This window comes from Pelobates fuscus, chromosome 9 (genome assembly GCF_036172605.1).
Source record: "Pelobates fuscus isolate aPelFus1 chromosome 9, aPelFus1.pri, whole genome shotgun sequence".
In the NCBI taxonomy this organism is placed as follows: domain Eukaryota; kingdom Metazoa; phylum Chordata; class Amphibia; order Anura; family Pelobatidae; genus Pelobates; species Pelobates fuscus.
In genome coordinates, this window is record NC_086325.1 from 163,287,492 (window position 1) to 163,305,676 (window position 18,185).

At 39.5% G+C, this 18,185-nt stretch overlaps 1 protein-coding gene across 1 annotated transcript; it reads left to right on the forward strand.

The window, feature by feature from the left end:
- The first annotated feature begins 1,492 nt into the window (after nt 1–1,492).
- LOC134572625 (ficolin-2-like) lies at nt 1,493–17,296 on the forward strand. The gene is made up of 8 exons (XM_063431702.1): nt 1,493–1,651; nt 3,015–3,128; nt 3,337–3,381; nt 9,822–9,857; nt 12,301–12,428; nt 13,501–13,630; nt 15,564–15,698; nt 16,964–17,296. The coding sequence occupies exons 1-8, from the start codon at nt 1,570–1,572 to the stop codon at nt 17,212–17,214; spliced, it is 921 nt and encodes a 306-aa protein (XP_063287772.1). The 5' UTR covers nt 1,493–1,569; the 3' UTR covers nt 17,215–17,296.
- The last annotated feature ends 889 nt before the right edge of the window (nt 17,297–18,185 follow it).

Genomic DNA, 18,185 nt, shown 5'->3' on the forward strand with positions numbered 1-18,185 from the left:
TCGTCGAACTGGAAAAATTCGACAAGCCAGCATTGATAATAGATCGGCTTACCTAGAAAATAAAGGGAGCCTTTACCCACGTCAGAACAATTATTTTACATAATGTGTAAGACGGCATGACTAACTCTATAATTGTCTGTCATTTAGTCAATTGGTTTTACCATATGACTAGTTAAAATAATGTACTTGCATAGGTACAAGCGAGGTCTTAGACAAGAGACCACAGTGAGACAACATATTGGGGATATTTATGAGTATAGGACAGGTCATCCCGAAATATGCAATAAATGTGAAAACTGAAAAAAAAAAAAAACATTTTATTTTCTTTTATTTATATATATTTTATTCTCTTTTATTTATACTTATATATATTTTTCATGCTAACGTTGTAATCGACAACCCAGTAAAGATGTAACCAGTAACTGACCAGCATGGAAACACGCTGTAAACTGGTCGAACTGTATTTTTATTGACATTGTACCTGTACACTTTGGAAAAATGCTAAAAATTGCAAAAAAAAAAAAAATTAATATATTTGTTCACTGTATACCGATCGATTCTACAAAATAACTATAGCACATAGTATACAGAAACTACTTGTTTTAATTTATTAAATTATCCTAGACATCCATATTGCATATTTAATATTATTTTAATATGTTTATGCAATAACCTTGAGTCAAATAATTCAAGAATTGGGGGGGCATAATATTGTGATATTGCTGCAACGGGTTTATTTTGTTGCCATATTATAAATATTTATATATCGCTACTAGACTATTAGACCTTTAACTCTGCAGATTAATGATAATCAGTCTGATAATAATATTAGTATAGCCGTTACTTATCGACTGGATTTCAGAAGCATTTAACAGTTACTCTCTCCTGTTGCCGTTGGTGAATAGGTGCTAATCACTAACAGTAGTGACAGACATTTTATTGAGTAGCGGTTGACCAGTAAAAAGTAGTGACAAGGCTGGAATTAGTCAAACATGCTAATTGAATAAACTAATTGGCTCCTATCTGCAATCTGTCATATTTTGGAGAGTCTCATCCTAGGCCTCAAGGTCCAGGCTTTGTCTGTATCTACAGAGGAACACATTTGTCTGATGCAGAAAATGCCTTAATGCTATATGATTGGTGTGCCCTGATGATTGGACTGATAATTACTTATTTAACATCCACATTAACACTACTGATGTTGGGGTGCTGAGCTCTCTCCGTGGAATGTCCAGATAATGTAGCAAATGTCCCATATTTTTTCACTTGACATTGGTGTTTAAAGTTACCTGGAAGAAGATAAAATCCAGCAGAATCATTGCACCCAGCACAGCTTTCCATTTTTAGTTTTACCAAACATCACGAGGGTGGTGTGTGTCCAATAACAGATGTGGGAACATTCAGTTACATAAATCTTGTTTTTGAGTACATACTGTGTGGATACAATGAGTCTTTATATTAGAGAGAATATTACATAAGGGTTAAGATATGATCACATGTTCTTATCACATAGTCGTGTTCTCAGTTCAACACAAACTTCAAGGAACGAGATAACTAACCCAGATCAAAATGTATCTTATATTGGTATACACATTTTTACCGGCAATCTCAATTCTGGCTGGGCTTTGTCTTGCTGATGATACTTGCCCAGGTAAGTCACCGAGACATTAGCACAAGGCTACAGCATGTCAAATCCCAAAAATGATCTTTTCTTAATTATATTCTCGCTTGTTCTCCATGCAGTTATCTTTCAAAGCAAAATGTATTTCAGGGACTTACCGTATATGTTTTTCCTTTTCATTTCCTTCCCCCCCCTTTTTTTTTTTTATTTGAGCAGTAAATTATTGAGCACCTTATCATTTGAAGACATGAAGGGTTAATTCACAAAAAGGGAATTGTGGAGAATTGAGCAGGGATCTACAAAATAGTCAAAATAGCTTTGCGGGGAAATTGTTTAATTTAATTTAAGATTACATTTTGCGATTTCAAGATCGTTCCCCACAATTTATGGTTGAAACAATAAAATAATAATAAGAATATATATCCCAACTCATTAGAGAGAAAATGGGAAATTATATTTTCATTTTAGAATCTGGGAATAAACAGAGATGTTTTTATAATCCTTCAAAGCTGTATAATTCTAGAAAAAAAATGCTTTTCAGTCAGTTTACAAATGCATAATATATATGCTGGGTAAAGAAAATACTAATAATTATTACTTACTGATATTATCTGTTAAAGTGACACCCTAAGCAAGGCCACTAACTACAAGGAGATCCCCTGTCTCCATTGCTTAAAAGTACTTGTATGAAGTGTTCCCAAAAGGTGGACACCAAAAAGAATGTTTGCATAAGTTCTACAAAGGGTCAATCACAGCTGTCTATTAGGGAGCCTCAAAGTAGTCGTTGGTTTTGCATTTGTACAAGGGTAGTGCATGGAGAGGCGTTGAGGTGCAAAGTTGTAAATGGGAAAAATATGGGGAGATGAAAGCAGTAATGGCATGTTGAGGAAGGTTTTCACAGTATATCATTATAGGATAATGGGCATTTTGTGGAAGACCAAAAGGATTGCAATAGAGAAGACTTGTAAGGGTGACTGAGTTGATAAAGAGGAAGAGGAGAGGATAAGTTGATGGATTTTTATGGATGTTATAGAGGTGCACTTAGGCATCTTTAGGTCATTTAATTTTAAATTTTTTCAATATGTGCTCTGTGGGATCTACAGGTGAAATAGGAATTACATAGTGCGGGATGAAAACAGAGGAAATAAAGATGGTTCAAAGTATAAAAAAGCAGATAAACACTTTGGATTTGGTTGGCATTATTTGTAGGATGTGGGAGGATATCTGATATAAAATGATACGTTTAGGATTGTTACTTTATCATCCAACATCCTACTTCAGTGAGCATGGTTAAATACTTTCATATGTTTTCCAGCTTTTACCAGCTTATTTCTTAGCAGCTTTTATATGGTTTGTTTCTGTTTTTTTTTTAAATTTTTTCATCTCTTTGCAGAGGTGAAGGTTATAGGAGTTGGTGATACAGACAGGCTTACCATACTTAGAGGATGTCCCGGGAGTCCAGGATCTTCTGGTCTGAAGGGAGATCATGGGACACCAGGAGAGAAAGGTGCACAAGTTTCAGTGGTCTACAGAAGATAAATAGAATATTCTCAAAATAAATCTCTCTGTCTCTATATATATTCTCCTAGACACATTATTAAGAATTTTATAACATAAAAATGTGAAAACATCTGTATATTACTTTATTTATTATATGTAATTTGTGTTAATTTAAAACAGAATTTCAGTTACATACACATTTTAATATTTTTCAGGTCGAGAGGGAGCCCCAGGAAAAGTTGGACCAAAAGGTCAAAAGGGTTGGTGAATAATTAAAACACTATTTATATTACATTTAGGACATGGAAAAAGCTTACAAGGCCCTTTTTAAACAAATAAGGGTTTATCAAGAAACTCTTACAGAGCAACAGTAAGGGTTTACCGGTGTCTGGTAAGTATGGTATTGGTAAGTAGATTAAAACATAGAAACATATGTTCAGACTGATCGTTGGGATTGTTCAGTGGTGACATGAAGACAGGATAATGTTGCAGACCAACAGCACAGGTGGATTAGGGCTTCAACTTCGTATAGAGTACAGATACTGCCGAGACATTAAAGACTACAACCAGCTGATTTCTCATGTCTTTATCCATGGTCCAGAGGGCTCATAGTTTTACAGACTTATGTAGTCCGAGATTATTTGGGTCTTAATCATTAAACTGGGGATTATGGAGAATCGAGAAGATAATAGCACGTAAACTCAAATTAGTGGTGCAGGATTTGAAGAATAGTATTTCCAATTTAGATATTTATTATCAGCTCTGTGGAGACTAGTGTAGTTTAAAGATGGTGGAACACTAGACTTAACCCCAGGAATATGGCCCACTCTGCCAACTCCTGAACCAATGAGACGCTATGCCCAGTTTAACACTATAAGCCTATAGAGACCTTTTTATAATATGAAACATTAATCAAGAGAAATTCCAATTTTAGTGTGAGTAGCATATTTCCCGTAGTAGGACCCTTAAATCTATCTGCTTTAAGCGTAGCGTTCTGTCATGCCTTAACTATAATATCCCCTTACTTCCTGGTTCCACGGAGCTTAGCCACACCCCTTCATGACCCGGTCTCCCTATTTAATCTGACCGCACCAGCTGATCGAGGCTGGATTAATGAACTACGTTCTGTACTCACGAACCGGCTGCAACTTAGTTGTGAAAACCTGCTGTTACCGGACCGGAATAGAAGACTTCAAGTTCCCTTCGCCTCTCCTCATCCACGGCTAAAGCTGAACTCTATCCATGCAGGATAATCTGCCTCTGAGGAATCTCGGGAACCAGTGTTCTATAAGCCGGAAGCTAAGTAAAACTTCTCTGATAAACGTTGCATCTAAAGCTGTTATTTCCTGTCTCCAAAGTCCTTCGTTAAAGCCAACCGTTACAGCTAACTTCAACACATACTTGTCTCAGTTAGCTGCATCTATCTTTCTTCAGTTAAAGTCTATGGAACAGCTATTGTAACTTCTTATCATCTAATTAATTAATACTACTAAAGGACTCTTGCTGCTTCAGTTCCGTTTACTCCTTAAAGCTACAGTGCATATAACTGTGGACTTCATTTATCGTTTAATACTTAATGCTACAGTACCTGTATATTGGAATTAAAGTCAATACCAATTACTCCTAATAAATATTCGAACTATAAGAAATCTGCAGTTGTGTTCCTTCATATGAAATGTTTAAACGTGACAGATTAATCCAGCCATTGTAATGGATCCAGCAGATTTCGATTCTACTATAGCTACGCTGCATCAAAGAGTTGATACACTAGTCCAAGGTATGCAAGAACTGCAAGTTACTCACGAAAGACTTTTCACCTATGTCAGAGATTTACAAACTCATACTCCCCATACTACTCTGCACTCGGCTAGCGATCCTGCTGTATGTAACCCTGAAAAATTCTATGGTGATCGTTCCAAATATAAGGAGTTTTTTTATTCCTGCAAACTATTGATTGCTTTAAAACCTAGAGCTTATCCCACAGAAAGATCTAAGGTTTTTTCAGTTATTTCCTTTCTAAGAGGTGAACCTATGTTCTGGGCCCATACCTTTTTGGACAATGATGACCCCATCTTAGGCTCACTGGATGAATTTTTTGAAGCCATGTCTCTTCTCTATGAAGATCCTAACAAACAAGCTACAGCTGATTTAACAATCAGAACACTACAGCAAAGAAATAGACCCGTTGAAGATTATATTGCTGAATTCAAAAGATGGGCTGTAGAAACGCAATGGAATGACATCACATTGCGCAACCAATTTCGACTTGGGTTATCTGAAGCTGTAAAAGACGAATTATCTAGAACAGAACTTCCTACTACTTTGAACGCTCTAATTCACTTATCAATCAGCATTGACAGAAGATTAAGAGAAAGAAAGGCAGAAAAGGCCCTTTTACATTCTAAAGACCGCAAACCTTTCACTCCCTCAAAAGCTCCAGAAAAGACTTCCTTACCAAGTGAACCTATGGAAATAGGGGTAATACGAAGTCCTCTTACTCCTGCAGAGAAGAACCGAAGACGTCAATTAAACCTATGCATGTATTGTGCCTCTCAAGATCATCTGGTTTCCGATTGTCCCTTATTAAAACGGACAAAGGCCGGTAGACAAGCTTATACCTCTGCTATCTTCAGTGCACTCCCTTCAACATCAAACAATCCGTTCTTAACTGTATCCCTTGTCTTACAGTGGGATAAGGTGAGAATTGTGACTGAAGCTCTCATCGATTCTGGTGCACATGGAGTATTCATCGATTCAACCTTTGTAACAAAGAATAGAATTCCTTGTGTTCAAAAAGCTAACTCTGTTCCTGTTAAAGTGATTGATGGCTCCTTTATCTCCTCGGGACCGATTCTTCATGAAACCATCCCTCTAAAGGTAACCACAAATCACATACATACTGAATTTCTAGTATTTGATGTTATTCCGTCACCTCTCTATCCCGTTATAATAGGGATCAACTGGTTAAGGAACCACAACCCTCAAATTTCTTGGTCTCCTTTCTCCATCACCTTTAACTCACATTATTGTAAAGAAACATGTTTACAACAAATTCCTATTCTTCAAATCTCTAAAGAACCAACCATACCCTCTTGTTATTCAGAATTTTCAGATGTCTTCAGTAAAAAAGAAGCTGAAACGCTCCCGCCTCATCGTGCTTACGATTGTCCTATAGACCTCATACCTGGTGCCCCAGTACCATTTGGGCACATCTACCCTCTCTCTGAGGCTGAATTACAAATTCTCAAAGAATATCTAGATGAAAATCTACGGAAAGGGTTTATTAGACCCTCTAGTTCACCTGCTGCCTCAAGTATGTTTTTTGTAAGAAACAAAGACCAGACTATACGTCCTATCATTGACTACAGAGCCTTAAATAAAATAACAGTTAAAAATCGTTATCCTCTTCCTCTCATCAATGAACTGGTTGAACGATTGAAAACTGCTACCATCTACACTAAGCTTGACCTTCGCGGGGCATATAATCTCGTCAGGATAAAGGCTAATGATGAATGGAAGACTGCTTTCCGAACAAGGTATGGCCTCTTTGAATATCTGGTAATGCCTTTTGGCCTTTGCAACGCCCCTGCAACTTTTCAACACTTCATAAATGATATCTTTAGAGACCTATTGGACGTCTGTGTCATCATTTATTTAGATGATATTCTCATATTCTCCAACACTCCTGAGGAACATAGAAAACATGTCAGATGGGTGTTATCAAGACTCAGAACTCACAAATTATTCGCTAAACCTGAAAAATGTCTTTTCCATGTCAAAGAAATTACCTTCTTAGGTTATGTCATCTCCCCTCATTCAATAGGTATGGACAATGCAAAAGTCGATTGTATCATCAACTGGCCTGTTCCCTCTACAGTTAAAGAATTACAGCGATTTCTAGGATTCGCCAATTTCTACAGAAAATTTATTAAAAACTACTCTGAGATAGTTCACCCACTCAATCAACTTAACAGAAAAAATTATCCCTTCAATTGGAACGAGAAGGCTCAAACTGCCTTCACCGAATTAAAGAGAAAGTTTACAACAGCTCCTATTCTTCAACTTCCCAATCCTTCATATCTTTATGTCCTTGAAACGGATGCTTCGGAATTTGCAATTGGAGCTGTCCTCTCTCAACACAAAACTCCTCAAGACCCTCTTCATCCTGTCGCCTTCTTCTCACGATCATTATCTCCTGCTGAAAAGAATTATCCTACAGGAGAAAAAGAATTATTAAGTATCAAAGTGGCTTTAGAAACCTGGAGACACCTTCTTGAAGGCGCTCGGAACTCTTTAATCATTTATACTGACCATAAAAATCTCGAATATCTTCACTCCAATAAAACACTGTCTGCTCGACAAGTAAGATGGAATCTCTTTTTTTCCCGGTTCAACTTCCAAATCGTCTTTAGACCTGGGTCTAGAAACAAAAAGGCTGATGCCCTTTCCAGGATCCATAAGGACACTGAGATTGAACCTCCTTCACCTAAAGTCATTGGAATCTTATCTTCTCTTATTGACGACATTAAAGATCTCAGTGAAGATGCTCTCGAACTTCCTAAATCAATTAAATTATTTAAGAAAAACGGTCTCTACTATTTCAAAGACCGGATTTACGTGCCTCCATCCTTCAGAATTAAAGTACTCGAATTTATTCATGATTCTCCTCTGGCAGGTCATCCAGGTATAAAGAAGACCCTTGAATTGTCCAAAAGATACTATTGGTGGCCTCGTCAAGACCAAACTATTGAATCTTATGTCAAATCTTGTTCTGTATGCCAAAGATCAAAACATGTCCATCATCAACCATTTGGTCAATTATTGAATTTACCAATTCCTGAACGACCTTGGCAATCCATCTCTATGGATTTCTTGGTAGAATTACCTCCTTCTCATCATCACACTACCATTTTAGTGGTGGTAGACCGTTTCACGAAAATGTCTCATTTCATTCCTTTAAAGAAGTTACCTTCGTCCTCTGAACTTTCGAAAACATTTCTTGACAACATAGTTAAACTTCACGGACTGCCAGACGAAATCATTTCAGACCGAGGAACTCAATTTACCTCCAAATTCTGGACTGCCTTATGTGCCACTCTTCATATCCAACGTAAACTATCATCTGCATATCATCCTCAAACAGATGGACAAACTGAAAGAGTCAACCAATGCTTAGAACAATATCTACGATGTTATTGCTCTCACTTACAAGACGATTGGATAACTTGGTTACCTATGGCAGAATTCGCATACAATAACTCTTTTTATACCAGCAGTAAAATGACTCCATTTCTATCCAATTATGGATTTCATCCTTCCTCATTTCCTGCTCAGACAAGTTCTTCATCTAATCTCTCCGATTCGAATCAAATCTCTCATATGTCCTCTTTATTCAAAAAATTGCATGACAATCTTGAATTGGCCTCCTCCACTCAAAAGAAGTTTTTTGATACAAAACGACAACCTTCACCTTCTTATCAAATCGGTGATCTTGTCTGGCTTTCCTCAAAGAACATTTCTACAAACCGTCCATCAAAGAAGTTAAGTTCTCTTTTCCTTGGTCCTTTTCCAATACTATCGATTATCAACCGTAATGTTGTTAAATTGAAACTTCCACCTACTTTAAAGCTACATCCTGTTTTTCATGTGTCATTGCTGAAGCCTCATCATCCTGACCCTTTCCAAAGGAATGTCACTACTTCTCCTGACCCTATACTGGTCCAGGGTGAAGAAGAATACGAGATTCAAAGTATACTGGATTCAAGGTTCCATCGTGGCTCCTTACAATATCTCATCAGATGGAAAGGATATGGAGTTGATGAAGATACATGGGAAAACTCCTCTGACGTTCATGCTGACAAATTAGTTTCCCAGTTTCACAAACGCTACCCTTCTAAACCAAGTCAATAGCACCCAGAGGTTGCTCATTAAGGAGGGGATACTGTCATGCCTTAACTATAATATCCCCTTACTTCCTGGTTCCACGGAGCTTAGCCACACCCCTTCATGACCCGGTCTCCCTATTTAATCTGACCGCACCAGCTGATCGAGGCTGGATTAATGAACTACGTTCTGTACTCACGAACCGGCTGCAACTTAGTTGTGAAAACCTGCTGTTACCGGACCGGAATAGAAGACTTCAAGTTCCCTTCGCCTCTCCTCATCCACGGCTAAAGCTGAACTCTATCCATGCAGGATAATCTGCCTCTGAGGAATCTCGGGAACCAGTGTTCTATAAGCCGGAAGCTAAGTAAAACTTCTCTGATAAACGTTGCATCTAAAGCTGTTATTTCCTGTCTCCAAAGTCCTTCGTTAAAGCCAACCGTTACAGCTAACTTCAACACATACTTGTCTCAGTTAGCTGCATCTATCTTTCTTCAGTTAAAGTCTATGGAACAGCTATTGTAACTTCTTATCATCTAATTAATTAATACTACTAAAGGACTCTTGCTGCTTCAGTTCCGTTTACTCCTTAAAGCTACAGTGCATATAACTGTGGACTTCATTTATCGTTTAATACTTAATGCTACAGTACCTGTATATTGGAATTAAAGTCAATACCAATTACTCCTAATAAATATTCGAACTATAAGAAATCTGCAGTTGTGTTCCTTCATATGAAATGTTTAAACGTGACACGTTCTTATTGTATTTATTTACTTTTTTTCTTTACTTATTTTTTCTTTACTTTTTCAAACAGGGAGGTCTGGAGATACAGCCCTGCTAGTTAGAAAAGGTAAGTGTTTCTGACATTCACACCATACCCTGAAAAAAGCTAATTTATCTATCAGAATGTAAAACCAGGCTGCGATGTGCTAGTACCTCACTGTAGCTGGTAATTCACAAAGTGACGAAAAACTATTTCAAAATGAAGCCACTGGTTGGTTTAAGTGGTGTAGGTGGTTATAGTATAATAGCCTTCTGAGTGGCACATCTGGTACATGTATTATCTATCAAAATACACAGTGGTTCTGTTCAATATTAGTTATCATTGTCCCTAATAAGCGTATATGTTTATATATATATAGTGAAACATTCTCAAAACTAATACATTTTAACTGAACATATATCACTATCTATCTGTCCGTCCAACTGTATCAGACAGACAGAGACAGATAGAAAGACAGATAGAAAGACAGATAGAAAGACAGATAGATAGATAGACAGATAGAAAGACAGATAGATAGATAGATAGATAGATATACAAAGATAGCTCAAGTGAGTGGAATTTTGTTTAGATAATTTATGTTACCTGACAAGTTAAATGGTTCATTGTAAAAGATTTCTCTAACTCAATATTAGAGTATTCTAAAGAGTATTGATTTTAAGTTTAGTTCAGACCACTCCAGTAAATACTTTTGTTCTGAAACAACTATAATTGATTTTGAGAAGTTCTCTAACTCAACTGTAGTCACAGCTTGCAGGGCCGGTGCAAGGATTTCTGCCGCCCTAGGCAAAGATCCATTTTGACACCCCCTCATGTCACTAACTCACTGACAGACACAAACACTCACTGACAGACACAAACACTCACTGACAGACACACAATCACTCACTGACACACAATCACTCACTGACACACACACACTCACTGACAAACACAGACACTTACTGACAAACATGCACTCACTCACTGACGGACACACAAACACACACTCACTGACAGACACACAAACACACACTCACTGACAGACACAGACACTCACTCACATATACACACTCTCACTGACAGACACACACACCGGCACTCACTGACAGACACACACACTCACTGACATACATACACTCACAGACAGACACACACATACACACTCACTGACATACATACACTCACTGACAGACACACACACACACCAACACTCACTGACAGACACACACACTCACTGACAGACATACACTCACTTACTGACAGACACACAAACACACACACACTCACTGACATACATACTCACTGACAAACACACACACAGTTAAACACTTACCTCCCTGGGGTCCAGTGTGGGGCAGCTCCTCACTCCTCCAGCGGGCCATTTAGTATGCCGGGGCCTGAATGCGCGAGGGAGGAGTGAGAGGATGCAAGAACAGCCTCCCTCGCTACCTTCCTGCTCCGTCCCCTCTCCTCCGGGCACCGGCATTTTTTGGCAGAGCAGGCACCTGCCTTACCTATTACAGGTTCGGGGGCACCCTGAGGTGGCCAGATGATCCCTGTGACAGGGATCCTCTCGGCCCCCCAGCTTCGGGCACCTTGAGGATCGGCCTGGCGCTGAGGGCGGCTCGAGAGCCACTCTCCTAGAGCTGCAGCCCCAGACAAGGAAGCATCTCGGTGGGTGCCCCCCAGCAGGCCGGCGCCCTAGGCGAATGCCTAGTTCGCCTAACGGTGGCGCCAACCCTGACAGCTTGGCTATTGTAGCTTTAATGTCACAATTAGGAATGTATTTGTACATTATCCACTGACAATCAGCAAACTGAGGATTGCTCAATATTGTAGCAATTGTGATTGTAAAATGTAACATGTCATACATATTAACAAAAACAGAGAATATGAGAACGGACAAAAGCTTAGAGAAACTCAGACAGAAACTTGCCCTTCGGTAAATCCCCGCTCAGGTCTCAAAACAGTTTTTGTTAACTTGTGCCATTACAGAGAGCACCTATTCCAAGGCATATAATACAGATCCCACGCATAAGAGCAGTCCAGAATCGAAATGCCAACAAGTTCTCTTTACACGAGAGATACAGCAACCCTGGATGAATGTTTTGGCCTTGTTTGGGCCACGAAGGGCAAGCTACTGAGTTTCTCTAAACTTTTGCCTGTTCTCAGAGTTCTCATATTCTCTGTTTTTGTTGCTATGCATTAACTTGGCTCTCCCTAAGTTAAAAGGGTTATCCAGACGTGGACCCCGTGCTCAAAGCGGTATCAGCTTCACCTCACTGACGCGGCCGAAACTTTCGTGCAGAGAGAAGTTGCCCGCATTTCGGTTCTGGACTGCCGTTCTGTGTGGGATCAGCAAACACTAGATAGGGACATACTTGTACATGCCTACAACATACATCTGTAGTTTGAGAACTTTGAAATTAAGATTTCAATAAATCTTACAGTTAATATAATCGGTAAACTATAATTCACATCTTATATCTTCGCAGAGTGATTTGAAATGCTGATGCCACTTTTCTTTCAGCTGCCAAGAACTGTAAGGAGCTGTTGGACGGGGGCATGGTACTAAGTGACTGGTATACAATATATCCAAATGACGAGACCCCACTCAAGATGCTGTGTGACATGCATACTGATGGAGGGGGATGGATAGTAAGTCTACAGCTGTTTTCTATTTTCAACAATATCCATCTTCTTCAAACACAGAATTACATAATTGAAAACATTTTTTTTTTTGTCAAACGTCTCTGAGAAGCAAATAACTGATATTACACTAAATGAAGATTAAACACAATCTTTGTTGGTAAAAGAAGGAGTTAAAGGGCTACTCCGAGCATCATGACCACTTCAGTGATTTGAAGTGGTCTTGGTGGATGGAGTCTGTGAAACATTTTGCTGTGAAATAATGCACGTGCAGAGATTAACCCCCTCTGCTGCCAGAGATGTAACTCCACCTCCTGCTTTAAGAGTTCTGGCTCGATAATGTGAATTCTTTGCAAATTTGTTGTCTGACACCAGTGGCTCCAGTCAGCCATGCCACCCATGTCCTCCGCAACATCCATCTCCCTTCAGAAAAGGGGAATAATATCAGGGGAGGTAGACCAGGCTGCAGGGAGAACTTGGCATCAGTACTGGATTGGAAGCAAGTTTTAGATGTTTTAAATTTTATTTTTTATTTTTTTGCAGGGTAGGGGGGGAGCATAGTGCAAGGGTTTCTCTGACCCCTAACAGTATTTTCCTAAAACACAGTTTTTTGGATAGAGTAACCCTTTATTTATGTGTATTAGGTTCTCACTGCTCATTAAATTTGGAGAACGATATGCATTGATAGACTGCTTTCAAAACTATGTGAGTGAATCCTTGTAAATGAAAACAGATGACTTACTTAATAATGAAAGGCTTGAGACACCTTAACCCACCTCCTCCTTAGACAAGAGAAAGGCCCTCCACCGTACGGTTAGATATTTCACTGGCTAGTGTTGTGAAATCTCTTTAATAGCTACTTGCAACAACGAATTAATTATGGTACAAACTATACACCCTGGCTCATACAAAAGGGTTTACCAGTAGCAAATATTTACATATTAAAAAACTGTCTCATATAGCTCAGGAACAGTGCAGTGCAGGTGAACATTGACAATGCAGACATGTGTTAATTCTGCTTGTATAGAAAACGAACACTGATTAAATCCCATTGATTTTTGCCTCTCTGATTTTAATGCAGGTTTTCCAAAGGCGATGGGATGGGTCAGTGGATTTTTTCCGTGACTGGAAATCATACAAGGCAGGGTTTGGAAGTCGCCTAAATGAATTTTGGCTGGGGAACGATAATCTTCACATATTAACGGCATCTGGTAATGATGACACAGGCCAGTCTCCCTATAAAAGTTATGTGCTCTGCCTGGGAGATCCTGCTTTATACGCCATACTGCATAGAGATAGTAACATTATCCATGTTATTATACCCCATAAAGAACACATTTACAGATCATTCCATGCAGTGGTGGGCATTAATCTTGGGCAGAACATGTCCAGTCTGTCCAAGATTGGTGAAAGTTAAAGTTCCAAGAGGTTCTTTTGAGAATATATAAATGGAAAGAGCACTGCCTCCACATGCAACCAATTTCTAAAAGTAAAAAGAGAAAGTATTTCAGCTTGCCCTTTGCAATCCAGTGCCCATTTACTTAAGTGTCCTAAATGTTCAAAGTAACGTTTGGACCCTTAACCGTGGTGTTTGTCAATCTAATGTATAACAAATAGTAAAGGCAATAAAATGTCACATGATACAATAAAATAGGTCACATTCAGGGCTGGACTGTAGTAATTCCCTGGTGTGCCGGATAGAGCACTATGAGTCTCCCAGCGATTCGGTGTCTTTTATGCTCCACCTCTGCATTCAGGCCCCACCTCCCACATGCAAGATCCAGTTATTTTGTGTATGTATGTGCCTGCTAGTGAGTGAGCTTGTATGTGTGTGTGTGTCACTGAACTTATCTGTAGTGAGCATGTTTGTCAGTGAGCTTGTCTGTAGCGAGCTTTTATGTGTGTCATTGAGCCTGTCTGTAGTGAGCTTGTGTGTGTGTGTCAGTGAACATGTCTGTAATGAGCATGTGTGTGTCAGTGTGCTTGTTTGTAGTGAGCATGAGTGTGTCAGTGAGCTTGTCTGTAGTGCGCATATTTGTGTGAGTTAGTAAACTTTTCTTTAGTGAGCATGTGTGTGTCAATGAGCTTGCGTGTGTGTCTTAGCTTTTCTGTAGTGAGCATGTGTGTTTGTGTCTGCTAGCTTGTCTATAGGGATCATGTGTGCGTGTATCAGTGAGCTTATCCGTAATGAGCTTGTGTCTGAATAAGCTTGTCTGTAGTGAGCATGTCTGTGACAGTGAGCTTGTCTGTAGTGGCCATGTGTGTGTCAGTGAGCTTATCTGTAGTGAGCATGTATGTCAATGAACTTGTCTGTAGGGAGCATTTGTATATGTCAGTGAGCTTGGTTTTAGTGAACATGTGTGTGTGACAGTAAGTTTGTCTATAGTAAGCTTCTGTTTGTTTACCAATGAGTTTTCCTGTAGTAAGTTTCTGTGTGTACACAAGTGCTTACTGTATAATTGAATTAAATATTTTGAAAGAGCCAATATTTTGAATTAGAAAAAGCATACCAATAATTTTGTTTCAGTACATTCCAGGATTCATCAGGATAATACAAAGATAATAAAGACATTATGAATATACAATATAATGTTATTGTCCTTAATGAATGGTCCTGTAGTGAGCTGACATGTCAACTTTTTTTTGTATTGGACGACCAAGTGCCGGTGACTCAATGACTTAAGGGGCTAGCATTCATTTTTTCCAGTGCTGCTTTGTATCCCCAGTCCGGCCCTGGTGGTCACATTGTATTATTGTGACACTTATATAAATGGACACTGGACTGAAAAGGACTTACAGGAATGTTTTTTCTTTGTAAATTTTAATTATGCCAGACGAAATAGCCATCTCCCAGGATTGCAACTTCCACTAATCTCAAGCAGAACTGGGACATGAATGCATCACTGTTGTCCCTGCAGTGAAGTGCTCCTCTTAATCCCTACACTACCTTAACACACTATGCTCAGCATTAAGCACTACACTACACACTAAACATTCAACATTAATATCTTCACTATTCTAACAAGAAACACTGCAATCTCAGAGTCCCGGGGACATTTATAAACCCATTTCTACATGTAGACATGTTTTTAATTGCGCTTTTCATTTTTCATATTAAACCATTGGTTCATACTTGTTGCTCAGGTACATGGGAGCTTCGTATTGACCTGACGGACTTTGAAAACATGAAATATTTTGCCAAATACGCCTCATTTCAGGTTTTTGGGGAGACTGAGAAATACAAGCTATTGCTCGGAGCTTTCACGGAGGGGAATGCAGGTAATAGAAGGCAACGATAAAAAAAATAAAAAAAAAAAAATAGAAAAGTAGCAGAGCTCCCTCAATTTTAAGTTTATGATACTGGCTTCACTTTACATCTGGTCGAGGAAAGTCGTGAATATTCTGTTGGCATGCTGTGTGTCTAATTCCTAGTGCATTAAACGGTCACTTTAATATTTTAACTGATTGTGGAGCAGAGATCGAGATTAGGGAACTGTGAAATATTTTAATAATTTGTTTAACTTTTCCTTATTCTCTGTTTCTTCGAGTGTAAACCTGATGGTATTCAAGTCGGTTTTCAAATTAATTAACAATGGTAGATTAAAGGTCATTCTTCACTGCTCCATTAACTAAATATATGTGCCACAAACAGGTTTATTCAATAAAAATTGAGTTTTTTAGTCATCCAAAATTAGTTTTTACTTTTTAGTCCTAAATAAGCAAATTAGAAAAAAACTCCAAGAAAACTATGTTTTCAGTTCTGCTAATTTGGCCTAAAACGTGACCTTAACTTTGAAATCACTTCAAATTGCCCACCATTCACAGTTTGGTGAATAAACATTTGTAGATTTAAAGGGACACTATAGTCACCAGAACAACTACAGCTTATTGTTTGTTCTGGTGAGTAGAATCAGGACCTTCGGGCTTTTTGCTGTAAACACTGTCTTTTCAGAGAAAATGCAGTGTTTATATTACAGCCTAGTGATAACTGCACTGGCCACTCCTGAGATAGCTGTTAGAGACCCTTCCTGGGTCATGGCTGCCTAAAATGCATCCAAACATTCAGTATCTCCTCCCTCTGCATGCAGACACTGAACTTTCCTCATAGAGATTCATTGCTTCAATTCATCTCTATGAGGAGATGCTGATTGACCAGGGCTGTGTTTAAATTGTGCTGGCTCTGCCCCTGATCTGCCTCCTTGACAGTCTCAGCCAATCCTATGGGGAAGCACTGTGGTTGGATCAGGTTACCACTCTGATGATGATGACAAAGCAGACAGCTCCAGACTTGAATACAAGTAAGATTTTACTATATTTAGGGAGGCATGAGGGGGCCAGGGGGGCTAGATGGTGTTTTAACACTATAGGGTCAGGAATACATGTTTGTGTTCCTGACCCTATAGCGTTCCTTTAGGTAATCTCCTCTGGAAGCTTCCAGTATAAACCTAATTAATACAATGTGATACATAAATAAATGTGGTAATAGCGCTGAAGTGATCTGGTCATAGAAGTTGGTTGGATGTGACATTATTCTGTTTTCGCAGATGATTCTCTAACACATCACAACAACATGAAATTCACAACAAAAGACCAAGATAATGACCTTGATAGATCAAACAGCTGCTCTAAAATGTATAAAGGAGGCTGGTGGTATAACGACTGTCACGTTTCCAATCTAAATGGGCTCTATCTGTTGGGACAACACAATACTTTTGCTGACGGTATCAACTGGTATCACGGAAAAGGGTATAACTACTCCTACAAGCACAGCGAAATGAAAATCCGCAATATTTAATGCCATTATCACAGAGTAATATGCTGACTGTCAAATATGTACATTTATAACAGAAATTTACCAATTCAATTATTCCCCTACTACCACTTCATTCCAACAGAGATCGTTTAGCTCTTAATACTGATCTCTTAGCTTAATTCAGATGCTTGAATTTATAATTCTAATAAAATATTATGTAATCCTGTGTCCTGAACAGCTCTTTCAACAGGAATGTCTACATAAAGGTTAAATGGGTGTTTGCATTGGATATATATATATTGTAAAAATGATTGATTATTTAAAATATAGTGTCGGGGGGCGGGGCCGGACCGCCATGCTGGATGGTCGCACAATGGCGTAGCTCCTGCAATATTCCACAGTTTTCACTTTTAAAAACCGACTCCATACCTGCCAAACGACTGGTTGCTGTGACCCAACACAAGAAGCCACCCTGGTACAGAGGAGAGGCTTGCTGCAGAGTTTTAGTCCCTCGGTGGGGGTTCCCCATCAACTATGATGAGGGCCGCTCGGGCGGTGAGTGGGGTGGACGGCCGCTGCCCAGCTATCCTGCCCACCAGCGGCAAGGCAGAAGCGCGAGGCTAGGCGAGTCTGGCCCTGTTCCCCCCCCTCTGGACCGGCGGGGGTGATCCCGGTCCCCACCCTGTGGCCCAGCGGAGTGCACTAACACCGGCACTTGGAACAACAGCAGGTCGAACCCAGAGTCCACCTTTAAAATGGCGGAGACTGCATGCCCAGCCATCCATGCTCGAGGGCTGACTGGTACACCCTCCCTTCTGACTTCTCACGGACGGACTGCCGAAGTACACCAAGCGGGAACAGGCGAGCACATCCTCATAGCCCACCAGCCTAACTACAGAGTGGGACACCATTACAACAACTTAGCCTTACCTACCATAGCGCATGCGGGCTGACAAACGAGGATTGACCAACTACAGCCACCATACTGTACACGATGACCGGCACGGCAACAG